Consider the following 14,712-nt stretch of genomic DNA (forward strand, 5'->3'; position numbering starts at 1 on the left):
TTCAGCTGACGCGACGCGACGGCCGACATGATAACAAAAGCGAAACCTACGAAAGCGCTACGCTATGTCATCGTGCCTCCGTCAAGTTTTGGTCTGTAGACTTTGTTAGAATAGCTAGGCTATTTATGTTGGGCACAAATTAAAACGAATGAAATTTTATTATTCAATAGTGGGCAAGAGTTCATTCAAAGCTTTGGGAAGTTTATGAACCGCAGCCAATGGTAAGAGGCCATACCGTCACATGACAGCTGCACGCGCGCAGCCGCTTGTTGCGCGCGGTTCGTGACAGCAGCGGAGGGATGTGCGTGTGTTTGCGGATGGCGTAGTTCTTGCGTTTTCATTGGAACTGCGTTCAAGGGCGGCTATTGTTGTTGTCAAACTTTCGCGTTCACTATGACAAATCAGCCGGTCCCTCAATGCCATGGCAACGGTGTGGTGCCGCCGAAGCGGTTGCGCTCGCCGACGCAGCAGACTAGAAGTGCATTGTTTACGCAGGTGAGTGTGGCGCTGGACCTCGAACTTCGTACGTATACTGCGCAACTGTTCATTCGGTCAGCATCAGAATCGCAGTTGAGAAAACGGCGAGCGCGAGGTTAGCACAACACTTCCCAATAATGCGGTCTGAACCGAACAGTTTCGAAACAATGTGCCTCGTGCTAGACGGGCTCGTTGCTGTCGGTTTTCGTAAACTCGGACCACGCGTGCTTCAGTAGCGATTACGGAAAACATTTAGCCTCTGCTGAGATAGTGCGACATGGTTATTCGAGCTCAGTGTCGCTTTTATGTCCTCCAGTATAAATTAGTAGTCGCTGGAAAAACGCCGCACATTCATATTAGGCTTAACGAGCTTACTGAAGTCGCTCCGTTGCAGGAGAGCCTACTGCGTTTAATCAACACATTAACCAGTCACCACCAGGATTCATGGTGCTCGATGCAGCTAGCGCCTGTTTAAATTAAAATAAGCTGTTAACGCTGACCCCCGCTTTTAGATTTCTCGTGCTCTGCAGTTGTCGCACACACCTGCCTGCTGTCAACACGTGCCAGAGTAGACTGTCTTTCCGAGCGGTATTGGCGGTAATCTGCAAGTGTTCACCTGGTGGACATGTCCATTTCGTCTGCTGCTAAAGTGCTGACTGGCTGGAAGCGCCTGTCTACTGACGCGTACCCCAACCCAGCCAATCAGAACTTCAGCAGCAGACGACATGTCCACCAGGTGAACTCTTGCAGATCACCCCCCCCCCCCACCTTGTAGTGCAATAAATTTAGAATGAAAGTAATCCTGCGCGAATCGGCGCATGCTATAGCTTCAAGCATGGCGTGTTTTTTTGGCGTCGTGCGCAAAGTTCCGCAATAGCTTGCGTTGCTTTCGCACATGCACGTATTGGCATACTCGTAGTTTTCGTCGCTCGGCTTTATAGCGCCTGCGTACTAAGGAAAAATAATTTGTTGTGAATTACGTAGCTTAGGAACTCAGAGCGGCAAGTGTCCATCAAAGTAAACATACATGATAATCCGGCAGCTAGTGAACTGCTTCCTACTCTTTCTGAGCCTCCTTGTATATCCTTTGCATCCATGTCTCTGCGGCCTTACCCTTCCTCGGACGTTTCCTTTCGGAGAAACTCCTCACCACGCCGGTGAAGAGCATTTTGTGCGTTGGGTTCGAGTGATTACTGGCGTTTGCGACGGGATGAATAGGTCTGTTTGGTGGTGGCGGTCAACCACACATGAGGGAAGGAGAGGGCATGTGTGTGTATATGAGTGGGTGGGTGGGCGACCAGAACTCAATCTCTTCGTACAAATCTCCCTCCCGATTCTTATCCCCCTTTTCTGAGTACCCACTTGCATTGGGAGCTCTTTATCACACTTTATGCCTAAATGTGCTCATTGTCGCTGAATAATAGCGCTCCTCTTCATGCAGGGGCATTTTTAAGGAAACTGTTTCTAAAGTAGGTAGATTTAATGGTGGGGACATCATACCTATTCTGCGAAGAGCTCCTCCTGCATTTGGCTTGTCACTATAAAGAGCTTTAGAAAGAAGTGACCCTAAGTTATAGGGTGGAATGGTCCAGGCATACAAAAGAAGGCAAAGAAAGTACAGATTAATGTACAAGGATGTCTGGGTATTTGAGTGCACAAAGCCACACAAAAATATATATAGCTCCCAAATGACTGTAGGTAGTAAAGTTTGCCTGATCTCGTAAGAGGCACAAGTTCCTGCTTGCTTTTGCCCTTTGTTTGTGATTGTTTCACTGAATCAATTCCTTGAAGCTTATTTTCAACATATAAAATAGATATGCAGGAATATCTGGAGCGAGAGCCCTAACATGGAAGTTCCTGGTCTAATACAGTATACAAAAAGATGCACAGATCAACTGAGAAAAAGAACAATAATTGAACTTAGAAGTTAACATAAACTGTAACAATACATCCAACATAAACTACACGTTTTCAGCTCTTTCATCCTCAAATGGGCTGTGAAACAAGTGAGAAACAGTTCCTGCTGGCTGCCAACAAAAAGGAGCCTTCTACTATACTTTCATGTGCCATGTCATAAACACATAGCATCTGAGGTTGATGACGGAAGCAAGGGTCTTGCTCAGAAAGACAGCTATTAAAGCAGCATCAGGTCAATGGGGCAAGATCTTGCTAAGAAAATTAGCCATAGTTAGCCTGAGAAAAAGTACGGTATTTTCCAGGCATATAGGTTGCACCTTCGTATAACTCACACCCCGTTGTAAGAGCTTCAAAGAAAAATATTGATATATAATACGTGTGTGGACGCTTGCCTATTTTAAGTTAGTCAGCATTACAAATTTCAATTATGCCTGCTTGTGCACTCATTGGCACGCTTGTGCATTTGTGGCAAAATGCTGTACTTGCCAATTTCAGAGCAGTGCATTTCCATGAAAAGAATTTTTGCGAGCCACAAATTATAGCAGAAAAAAATTCAACCAGCACTTCACTTCGGGGCTGAAAATCAACATTTATTGAACTTCACTCAAAGTCATCAAAGGCCGGCGTCCTCTGATGCAGTCAGAAAATTCAGCCACTTCGGCTAGCAGCGTCACTTGGTTACCGTCGTTGGCCTCTGAAACTTTTAGACACACTGTAGGCATGTTGCTTGCGTTGCTCCTCTGGCATGGTGCGCAAGAAAGAAAAGCTCTCATATTGGTAGTGCCTACACACATGGTTTATGTATAAGACGTACTGAAGAAACTTTCGGAAAAAGAATGTGATTAATTGTCCAGAAAATACGATATTTAAGACAGTAAATTTTAAGGAATTAAGACAATGCCTGCCAAGGAAAAGGTGTGGTGAGGTGAACATATCAGTGTCAATTATTATGCACAAGATGTGCTAACAGTATTTGGCTATGCCGTGGCTCTTCTTCCTTCACCTATAGATGGAACATACAGCATTTTACTTTGCTGAATGTACATCTCATGGAAAAGAAAGCAAAGGCTGGCCGTTGCTAACTGCAGCCACATTTCGGTTAATTAAAAAAGAAAAAGGACTGTGCACGAAAACATGTTGGAACAACAGTACTGTATACTAGCACCTAGTGGAATGACCACTTGATCACCATTTCAACTCGTGTGAATAACGGAAAAATTCTGTAGGCTTCTGTAGCATCAACAATTAACAAAATTAAGGTGAACACTTTTATTGCGAAAAACATCCTGTGAAACATATGCTGCAAAAAACAGGTTACATTGAGGAAATAATCAAATACATGACTGCATGTCAGCTGCAGTTGTTGTTTAGTGTTCAGTCAAGGAAATGTGGGAACTTGGAGCAGAGCTGAAAAAGCAAGTGCTTGCAGGCATTGAGAGACTTGAGCATTTTTGCCAGGGTCCGTAAAAGTGTAAAAAAATCTTTCAGTGCGCAGAGTGTGCTGAACAAAACTTATGGCAGCAGAACTAGAAGTCCGACACGTTCCGTGATACTTTCTTGTTGATATTGCTAATAGGTATATGGGATTGTTTCTGTTGTTACAAGCTGACCAACAGAGAAAAAACTTGCCAAGCTAAAGCGATAAATTACTGTTGCCGAAAAACAAATCCGGTATTTTTCACTATAAGCGAGCTTGCATAAGTGAGAGGATGGTGTGAACAATATGGAGAAATGGTGTCATCACTTCAGAAATTCAGAATAAGCTTGCACTCATGGGGATACTTGCTAGGAATGGGGTGCCCTTTATTTGCTATAACTCACTGAGAGCATGAGTTAGTGACCTCAGGGCCACTAACTCATGCCATCATGAAAAAGCATGCAATTTTTAAGGTATGTGTCAGTTATGGAAAATTCAGGGAAAAAACAGGAAATTCTCACTATGGTTGCTTTGAATACGAAGAAATGGGTATCTACAGCAATTATGGCAAAGCTAGTGGTATGCCCGAAGGGAGCAGTTTGCGAATGAACCTACGCATTACGCATGCAATGCTATCTTTTGCTGGTTCTCTGAGTGTGAGCTTGCCTGGGTGGTTGCAATATAGGGAGATACATGATTGAGTCACATCTGATAATAATAAACTATGGGGTTTTATGTGCCAAAACCACTTTCTGATAATGAGGCACGTCGTAGTGGAGGACTCCGGAAATTTCGACCACCTGGGGTTCTTTAATGTGCACCTAAATCCAAGTACGCGGGTATTTTCGCATTTCGCCCCCATCGAAATGCGGCCGCCGTGGCCGGGATTCGATCCCGCGACCTCGTGCTCAGCAGCCTAACACCATAGCCACTGAGCAACCACGGCGGGTGAGTCACATCTGATTCCTACCTTATTTATAGCTCACTCATATCTCTTAAAGCTATGGGCTAGCATTGTAACTTGGCAAGCTCTAAGTCACCATTTCTTCATTGTGCCGACCTTGCGGTGTCATGTATTGCTTGGGAATTAAAGCATTCAGCGAGAAACTGAAAAAAATCAGGGAATTGGAAGCCGCCAATGTACTAGATGCCCTGGACCTCTACGATTGTTGGCTTAACGCTGGACTCTTGGATTTAGAGGAACTTGTGTGCCTATCTGCGCATGAGGTCATTGAGACTTATGCAATTTTTTCTCCACAAACAATGCCTCTTTATGAGCAGGGCAGGTGCTGAGAGATCAGTGGAGGCATAATATATCGCTCTGTTTGTAGTCTCGTCTCTTATGTTCACGAATGCACTCCTTCATTTTCTGTGACCTCACAGCACTGACAGTGTGATGCAGTAACCTCTGCAATTTCTACTACGAACAGCTATTTGGGAAATGTTCCTCTTGTTCACTTATTCACCATATTCTGGGAGTTCCAAATTACAAGATCATTGATGATGAATCGCTGAGGAGCGTGGTTGAAGGGTATTGCACACCTGCCAACCTTATAAACAATCTTATCGTAATGTTTTCAATGTTGAATGTTTCTTTATAATTGTAATAATGGTACCAGTAAATTTACAATTTTATGTGCATCTAGTCTAGCATAAAACTGATTTCAAAAGAGTGCAGATGCAGTCGCTGACTGATTTTTCAGAAACCAATTTTTTCTAAGTCGCTGATTATTGTTACCTATCTGCAGCCATGACACCAACTTCAACAACCAATGTATCACATTTGTTGCCTGCATTACTTCAATATTTAATGAATAAACTTTATAAACCTTTCTAATCTGAAGTGGTGCATTTAGTTGTAGCTAAGGATCTTTAGTAAACAATTGACACGTTGAAAAATCATACTGGTTTTGGCATATTTCACATTTTTTATTCATTTTGCTTTTAAAAAATTTTTATTGTAGTGTTTTACATATTTTGTGGTTTTTGGCCTGCCTGGTATTCAGTACCCTAAAGGGACACTAAAGGCAAATACTAAGTCGACGTGGACTGTTTAAATAGCATTCCAAAAATCTTGAAACGCTTGTTTTGTGTCGAGAATATATTTAGTTTATGAAAAAATTGCATTTGAAGGGTCCGAATACCTTTATCGCAATTCATATCTCCCACCACCCAACTGGGAGAGATGTGACCTTGCATACGCCATCACCCCGTTTGCGGCCGTGGGGCAGTAAAGTGGCGCCCGACAGACGGTGGCACCGAGCCAAGACAGAGCGGTGGATTCGCCGCTGCAGCTGCTCTTTGATCAAGTGGCATAGACTGTTCGGGCATCCCGCGACATCACATGGAAGTTGAATTCTCTCATACTTGCAGTTTGTGCGAGTTTTGCGAGCCAGCAAAACCAGCGCAGCATGACGTGATAATTATTGAAAGGCGAAAGCATGGGCAGTATGGAGTCAAACGAGAACGAAACCTTTTGACTGCCCGTGCCATTGTCAGGGTTATTTCAATGAGTTCTTTTCTAAAAGTCAAATAGAACTGGACAAGTAGAATTTTATTTCGTCTTGTAATACAATACAAAGATGTTTTGTGTAACAAGTGGTTGAGTGCTAGTGACAGAATTTAACTGAGGAGTGCTTTCGTCATTGGGCAATTACTTGAATGCCCCGGGGGAGTCTCTAATCATGTCCTGCACTTACCTCAATTTCTCGATAATTAAGGTTCTGTTTGCAATAATCTTGGCGCCTTGGAGATTCTCGAGGACTAATCTATCACTTTAGCTTGACTTAATATTTGCCTTTAGTGTCCCTTTAATCTGAGGAGTGGCAGTATCTCCCACTTGAAGCAATTGCGGAAGTCCTACTTGAGGCGGCAGGAAAGATGCAAGACTTTAACGAGTGGTTCAACGTTTCTCCACTGGCTGCCACTGTGTGACGTCAGCTTTGGGCAGTATCTCCTACAGACTAGTTAGCTGTTTATTGATGACCAAGGATTAAATTAAGTCTTGAAGGAATAGGAAGCATAGCAAATCTTGAGGACTTCTGAAAAGTGGTCCAGATGTGCGAGAAGATTCTGAAGTCTGCAACGTCATACTAGCATACTGGCACTATTGTTCAGGCGTAAAATAAAATTTGGTAGGGTAGGCACTGCCCTTGATTTTTTCTGCTTGTAACTAAACTTTCTCTCCCAAATAAATACAAATAAAAATGGAAATGTACCTAAGGGCAGACATACTAAATGGAAGAAAGTGCACTTTCTTGTTAATTTGCTAAGTTGTTGAATGACAGTGTTCTGATTGCATTTAAGCCAGCTCTGACTACTCTTCGTCAACATAAGCAGATGTTGTGGCTCACGATATTACGAACCGTCCATAATTACTTGGTATCTGTGAGGGTGTCCATGCTTGCTTTTCTTTTTTTTTTCTAAATTATGACGAGGTTAAGCATATCACTGCACTTCAGTCTCTCAGAGGGCCCAGTTTATACCACTGTGAAATTAGGTGAATTTTATTACCTGTAGATGTTTTCAGCACAAAGCCATTCTTTCAATGGCAGCGTCGGTTTCATACTTCCTGTAACTGTTGAAATAAAAGAATGTGAAATTCAAAAATGGGTGTCTGTGGTAGAGTTCCCCATGAATTACATCCTTCAGCCTGAAACGGGTGTCTGTGGAAATGGCCCCTAAGACGGAGACATTATGGTAAAATAAGAATTGGAAAAAAATGAGTGACGTTACAGAGGTGGTGTGATTTTGCTTTCAGTGAATGTACATATATTTGAAATCCTTTGCTAGCGCACCTTGTGGCTTCTTCAATTGTATTCCCAGGGCGTCAGATTTCAGCTTTATGAGGTTCACTTTATCTTTATTAGGTGCACTTTATCTTTTAGGCTGCTTTCTTTTCATTCAAGCAAATATTCACAATAACTTAAAAAGTAAAAGTCTTCGCCTAGCTGCACGAGACAGCAGTGCTGCTTTCAAAGTGCAGCAAGTGAAGTAAACATGATCAGTGCTTCTAGCAGTTGCATAAATTTGATGGGGCATTCATCTTGGTGCGGCTGCTAAATTCACATTAGCAGCGAACGCAGCATCTAGCCCGACTGAGGTGTGTTGCAAGACAATTTGTAATTACAGTAAAACAATCTATTAGACAGGTTGTCCTGAACTGGGGCACGTACTTTCAATGTGCCACATCTAGCTAACATACTAAGGGGTACAAATGTAGTCAGTGACCACTTGGAATGTCAAATTTACAAGCCAGTGCAGTGCTGTGCAAGAAAAGAAATGGGGGGGCATTGACGATTACAATTTTCTTGGAGGCAATATTTCCTTCTTTTTTTTTTCATTTGCAGAGTAAAGGGTCACGCAACTGGTGCTGTTTTGCAGACAATGGAAACACGTTTTTAAATGTGATCTGAAAACGTAGTATTGATCCTGCGAAATGAACTTTTGTACTGCTAACTTGATTTTGACAAAAATTGGGGATGTGTTCAGGACAATATCGTAAGGTCAGGTGGCAAATTTTATTATTCTGATGAATTTTTGAAAGTCACTGACTTTCAGTTGTTGAAGTGAGTAAGACGCAGAAACTATATTCCTCAAATGACAAGTTTTTGAATTCTTGTGCATAACATGATATTAAAAATTCTCAAAGTGTGCCTCTGTGCAGCTATTTTGTCCAATTAGTGCAGTCTTTATTAGAAATAAAATTTGCATTATAGGCTTCACCAGAAATTGAACTTCCACCTTGTGGCCAAAATTTCAATTTTCATATAAAATTGTGGAATATGAAAATTTGAGTCTACATGCAATTGCATTCTGCATAAAATTGTTCAACCCCAGTAAGTACCCTACTGAGAAGTCTTCTTTTTCTTATACAAGAACGATAGTTCTTGCAGTTACGAACTTTTGGGAAAAATTAACTGAGAAAAATGGCTCCAAAAGTTCTGAAGTATGTCACCTTATTCAAATTGCATCTGTCATAATTAAACTTCTCCTGCAGCTTACATTTGGCCTTCTTCAATTCAGCTTTGTTCTGCAGCAATAGCTGGAAGGTTCCTCTTTTTTTTTTTTTCAGGCACTTTTGAGCTGTCAAATGCATTGGCTTTTGCTGAAACTTCTGAAACTTCTATGATCTGGAAACATGTTTTTTGTCCAAAAATCGCAATTATTTGCCCTGTGTCCCTCCTTAAGAAGGGAACAGTTAGTTGACAGTTATCGTCACTACCTAGCAACCATATTGTCTGCTTCTTCGGGAGGTTGCTAAAAGCACATGGCAAGTGCTGCTTCTAGGATGACTGCACTGGTCATAGAATATTTTAGAATAATATGGAAATCTAGTGCCAGTCTCTCGTAAGTTTTCTAGAGGGCACCATGCTGTTTTGGGAATGCTGGTATATGGGTCTTTGAGGCTTTGTCTCGAACGTGGCTTGGCTTAAAACAGGATCATAGCTGCAAAGATGAAGCTTTCATAAAATTTTCATTGACCTGTACTACATCTTTCTATAAAAGTTAGCTCACCAGTGCGTAAGCGAGAAAAAAACAAAAGCCGATTACTGAAACAGTTGCACAGCAAGCAAAGAGCTTGTCAGTCTTCCATCTTTAGCAATGCACCATTAATCTTTAAATTTCATATAATTGCACGTCCAAGCACAAGTTCTCAAAATTAGATTTTTTTGTGTGTGTGTAAAGGTAAAAAAAAGAACAGGGCTTTAGGTGCTGTTTCTATAGGGAATGAATTGATGCGACAGATGGAACGGAGCTAGTCAGGCACGCTTTCGAAATGTCCTGGCTCTCCGAAAATAATGTCAATGCAAAGCTACCACATTCCAACATTCTTGTGGATACAACAGCTGCTCAGCACCAGTTTCTTCTCTAGCAAATGGTATTGTAAGAAACTGTGTGGCACTGGCAATTATTAATGCAAGCTCTCTCAGTACAACTGTGTTAATGAAGCCTGCATAACATCAGCCAGCATTTCTTCCAGTTGAGACAAGCTATTCGTAAAGGCTTTCTATTAGCCCGTTGATGTAACATCATAAACAGCCGTTACTAATGACAGTCCTAACATGTACAGTGCTGAGCGACTGAAACGTGATAGTCGGAGCACGTGGATTATAGTGCTTTTCGCGCCAGCAGAGGTGGCAGGGGACGCCAAGATGATACATTAAAGGGACATTAAAGCGAAGCAATAAATCAGTTTAGACAAATAAAGAATTTTTTGAATACCCTGCAGGCAGTCATTTCAAAATAATAGTTTGATTATTAGATAAGAAAATGAAGGTCGAAGTATCAGTATTTGAATTTCGCGCCGGAACCCCGACGCCGCTACGTCAGTGTGACGTCAGGGATTCCAAACTACGTTTTCCCATTTGGGCCTTGTTGGCTGAGTAAAGCTTCCTGAAATTTGCCATATTTAATATTTGGTTTCTTTAGAACACAAAGCAGTCAATCTGTACCGATGTATAATTAAGTAGGTCCTAGAAGATGCCATCAAAATCTATGACGTCACAGCGACCAGGTGCGCGAACTACAAGGAGGCGTCGCCACCCGTCTTTCGTTCTTGTGCTTTTTCTGCCTTACCAAGTGTTTTATAGTGCTTAGAGTGGTGTTTTTGGTGTCGTAGAAAGATAATTTACTGATGCACAGGAAATCAATTTTCTCTTCAGTGTCCCTTTAAGGTGTACGATGAAAGCGAAAGCCTTTGTGATGCAATATAACTACATTTGGTCCACTAGCAGCCCCCTGGCGCTCCCCGTAGAACAAGAAACGCTGACCACCCCGTAGTCCGATTATCACGTTTCCATCAATGAGCACTATACTGACCCATGTATTTGCTAACAATCTAAAATGACAGTGATATTGTGGCTCATGTTAAGATGTCACTCGTAGAAACGCACTCATTGTTATAGAGTGCCGTCACAGTGAGAATGGAGCTACTGAGATAAATTGTATAAAGCATGGCTGGTAAATTCAGCAATGCCCAAGCATACAACAACAAAACCACTTAATTTTACCCTAAATTCTAGCAGTGTAGACTACTCATACTTGTGTTGATCTAATGTACCACGCATTAAGCTGTTCAATACGGTATATTTTTTACGTAGCATGTAGCACAATTGGAGTACTTGAGCTGGATTACTTTCAGATTACCCCTAAAGGTCATATCCACTTGGAAAGAATCCTGAATATCGCACCAGTTTCGAGATATGTGCTCCCAAAATGTGCAATGAAAGGCATTGGTATTCGAGTAATCCATTAGCTTCAAAGTATAAAAAGGTGCTTTGTTAAAGAAGTGGAACAGCAGTTCATTTTTACCACTTGTTTGACAGTGCTTATTTTAAATCTGGTGCTAGTTTCAAAACTTGTTCCAATACTGGCTTCAGTTCGTATATTGCAATTTGTGCACTAAAGTAGTTAGTTAATCCATTAAAGTGCAATCCTGCGCTGTACACATCATGGGAGTTTGTATCAATATCACCAGGGTCCTTTAATACTTCCTACGCAGTCACGAAATTTCCACGTAACACTATGGGAGAGCTTCATATGCACCCGTAGTGGGCACACCGTGGCACTGCCACAAGTAGAAGGTGGACGGGAGCAGACACAGAACAAGCGCCACAGTCGTTCTGTGCGAAAGTTCGCTATTGTGCAAGGGTCGACTGCCTGTATCAGCTTGTGAATATTGCCTACATAACCTGCCGATTGCCGCCCTGTTTCTGTGCAGTGTTCATGAACTTAATCGCAAACAATTTTGAAACAACTACAATGCCTTGTTTCATTTCCAGCTTCAACTGCATTCAAAACAGCTACTTCATTTATAATTCAATTTCAGCACTTGCACTACTCCTTCGTTAGAAACTGACTGCAGAGCAAGTTCGTGTTGCACTTTTATGTAATTGCGCATGAAAAGCCTGTGTTTCAAGCTAACAAAGCTAACTGGTTACTAAACTTATCACCCATTATAACTAAACTATTACTAATCATTGTCTAACTAATTACATCTAATTAATAATGAACAGCTACATTCTAATTACCAATTACTAAACTAGCAAAGCTAACCAGCTGATTAGGTAACCAAACAAATAGGTAATTACTAAACTAATAATCAAACAAATAACTAACCTAACATGCCAACCAGTCTGACTGCATTAACTAAACTTAAGTAATAAGGTGTTGTAACAAAACCAACACAACCAATAAATTACATAATAACTAAGTAATGCACCAACTAAAATAAATAAATATGATAACTAGCAAAATTAATTAACTCGTCAAACTAACAAAGCTAACCAATTAACTAAGTTATCTGACAACATAATTACGAATTAATACATACCTAACTATAGTAATTAAGCAAATATGATTGACATTCTAACAGATCAACTAATAACTAACAAACTGAACTAACTAATCACTTATAGCTGACTTATCCAACTAACTAGACGAAGTGCAAATAGAGACAGCCAAACGAAACAGTTTGTGCAAGAAAGGCTGCTCGGAGGGAGGGGGTGTGACGTCAATCATAAAACAATGCCGTGTTGAACACAAACGCATTGCACTATCAATTATTTTGCCAAAAGTTCCCGTTGCATGTTCACTCTATAAACATGCTGAAATAAATGTGGGACAAGCGTTTTTCCTTGTGAAAAATTTGCATGATCGCGCAGCCCGGCCATCAGGCGCGGCAGATTGCTCACCTTCTACTTATGCCAGCACCTCTGGTGCCACCTTCTGTCCCTATGTGAAACTTTCGGTGAAGTTTCACGACGAGATGAGTATTGAAGGATCCTGATATTGCCAATGAAGAGGCACACTTGTTTAGCCCGATGTTTTACTGCTCCCGCTGCCAAAGACCAGTTACGGTCGGTAATTGGCTTTGAGTTCAATTTTTAGCACTAAAGGGTGTTAAAAGCCCGGAAAAGACATGTAATCAAGTATCAAGAATCAAGTAATATATTTCAGAATCAGAATGACAAAAATGCATAGCTACAAAAAAAAAAAGGAATCAAAATTTGGTACATTTTTCCGAATCATTCTGGGGTTAAAGAGGGGGAGGGGGTTAAAAGCTGATTAGTGGTTTTTTATTGATTAGTCAATTGTGCATTTTGATTTCCTGTGTAAGTAATGTCAACCTCTTGTAGTAATCCAGCTTATGAGTAAATTGTACCTCATTCCCCAAGGGATCTAAAAAAAATCCTGTTAACATTAAAAAAGCAACACTCGGCAAATCCACAGGAGTGCTCCAGTATAGTTGTCATCATAAGCAGTGTTCAGATACACTATTTGGTTGTGCAGGAGGGAGCCTCTACACCAGCTGCTGCAATCTTCCTGCTGCAAAAGTGTGGATGCATTGAGAACAGCAACCACAGCACATTGCCTTTGATGTCAATCAACTATGCCTCCCCAGTCGTCACTGTTGCCAAGCTATCGTTCCATCCCACCCACTGCATTCAGACTGCGAAAGGTGCAGAGAGAGAAAGAGAAAACTTCGGTAAGTCATGTCATGCCAACCTTTCAACAGTGAACCACATGACACATCTTAGGTGAGTACCCATGCACTCTAACACTTTTATTAATCAGTCCATGGAATTTTTGTCACACTGGATATTGCATTTACATTTTCTGGTAGTCCTGCATCATTCGGAGTTAGCCTTGTTAATTGTCTGCTCCATTATCCAGTTCATGTTTGAGCTTTGGTGAGTACTGCCTCACTATTACTCTCACCAAATTCGTGTACACTTGCTGACAGAATTGGCTCTTGACCAGTGTGTGCGATATGTTTGCCGACTGAAGTTGGCATTGACCCTGTATGTGTGTGGGGTCTCAAGGGATCTGGGTAACAAAGGGCACAGCACACATTGGCAGGAACTCACAGATAATGTCCTCATTGAATTGCTCACGTGAGTGAAAACACGGTGGCGTTCGTCGGTTACCTTATGTGAGAGAGGATGAGGGAAGTGTGTGATGACATGAGTCGAGAGAAACTGAGAGAGGGTGCATGAAGGATAGAGTGGGGTGTGGCCTCACACCTTAGGAGCCAGTAGGAATACAGGCAGCGTGTCGCATCACGCTTCGGCGCTGACAGCTGGCAGACTGCCAAGGAGAGGGTAATAGCGCGCTGCAGCAGACTTGGCAGAATGCCTGTGGCGTTAGGCTTAGCCAAGTCTTTGAATACAGTTTAAAAGGGATGGCAGCTCTGTGAACGAGTGCTATGGAAAGTCGTGCCGAGAAATGTCACCGATGAAGGCTGAGGCAACGCGATGGTGACAACAGGCCGAATAAGAGGAAGCCCACAAGGTTTGTTTGGCTGCAGCAGCAGAAGCAAAAGTGTCAAAATCGTGCTGCAGAGTCAAAGGAGGGATGTCAGCGCCGATTAGCAAGGGAGTCTGAAGCAAAGCGGGCTAAGCATCAGGTGGACCTATGCATTAGGCAGAAACGAGACAAAACAGGCTAAGCGTGAATTGTGATGAGCAGAAGTGTAGGTAAAGCGGTAAAAAAATGGCCTGTTGAGGTGGCTAACCATCGAACAAAAAATTCCAAAGAGGTGGATTGCCAATGTCTTCTGCAATTTGGAACAATGATTGCCTTCAAACAAGACGTGCAGTATGTTAATGCTAATGTGTTACCATTGGATCAACCATTTGATCAACCATTTTTCTTCTTTTATACGGGAATGCCAGCTATCAGAAAAATATATGAAAAATTATTCCTTAATGAAGGTAAACTCAACACATAATCTTACCAAGCTTATATGTACCCAAGCTTATTTGCCGTGGTACGTTTGTGCTACACGAAAAAGCTTATAAATGCCACGAAGGTGGTTTTGGTTTCATATCTGATTGCACCACACAAGCAATTTTTAGCCCAATTTTTTTGGAAAAGAACGAGGTGCACGTTAGAAT

At 41.8% G+C, this 14,712-nt stretch overlaps 1 protein-coding gene across 5 annotated transcripts in view; it reads right to left on the reverse strand.

The window, feature by feature from the left end:
- Positions 1 to 2,976: 2,976 nt before the first annotated feature.
- The window catches only part of LOC139053074 (uncharacterized), a 51,182-nt gene continuing 39,446 nt past the window's right edge, over positions 2,977 to 14,712 (reverse strand). For 2 of the 5 annotated variants that reach the window (XR_011510200.1, XM_070530228.1), the window contains 2 exons: positions 7,325 to 7,388; positions 2,977 to 3,134 (listed from right to left, as the gene is read on the reverse strand). Coding sequence is in view for 3 of the 5 variants with exons in the window: in XM_070530228.1 (XP_070386329.1) it covers positions 7,337 to 7,388 (52 nt within the window). In the remaining 2 variants the exon portion in view is untranslated. Of the gene's footprint in view, positions 3,135 to 7,324; positions 7,389 to 12,941; positions 13,142 to 14,712 lie in introns of those variants that run through there. The other 3 variants (XR_011510199.1, XM_070530230.1, XM_070530229.1) reach the window with 2 other exon arrangements.

Source organism: Dermacentor albipictus, unplaced genomic scaffold (assembly GCF_038994185.2).
Source record: "Dermacentor albipictus isolate Rhodes 1998 colony unplaced genomic scaffold, USDA_Dalb.pri_finalv2 scaffold_67, whole genome shotgun sequence".
Lineage (NCBI taxonomy): Eukaryota > Metazoa > Arthropoda > Arachnida > Ixodida > Ixodidae > Dermacentor > Dermacentor albipictus.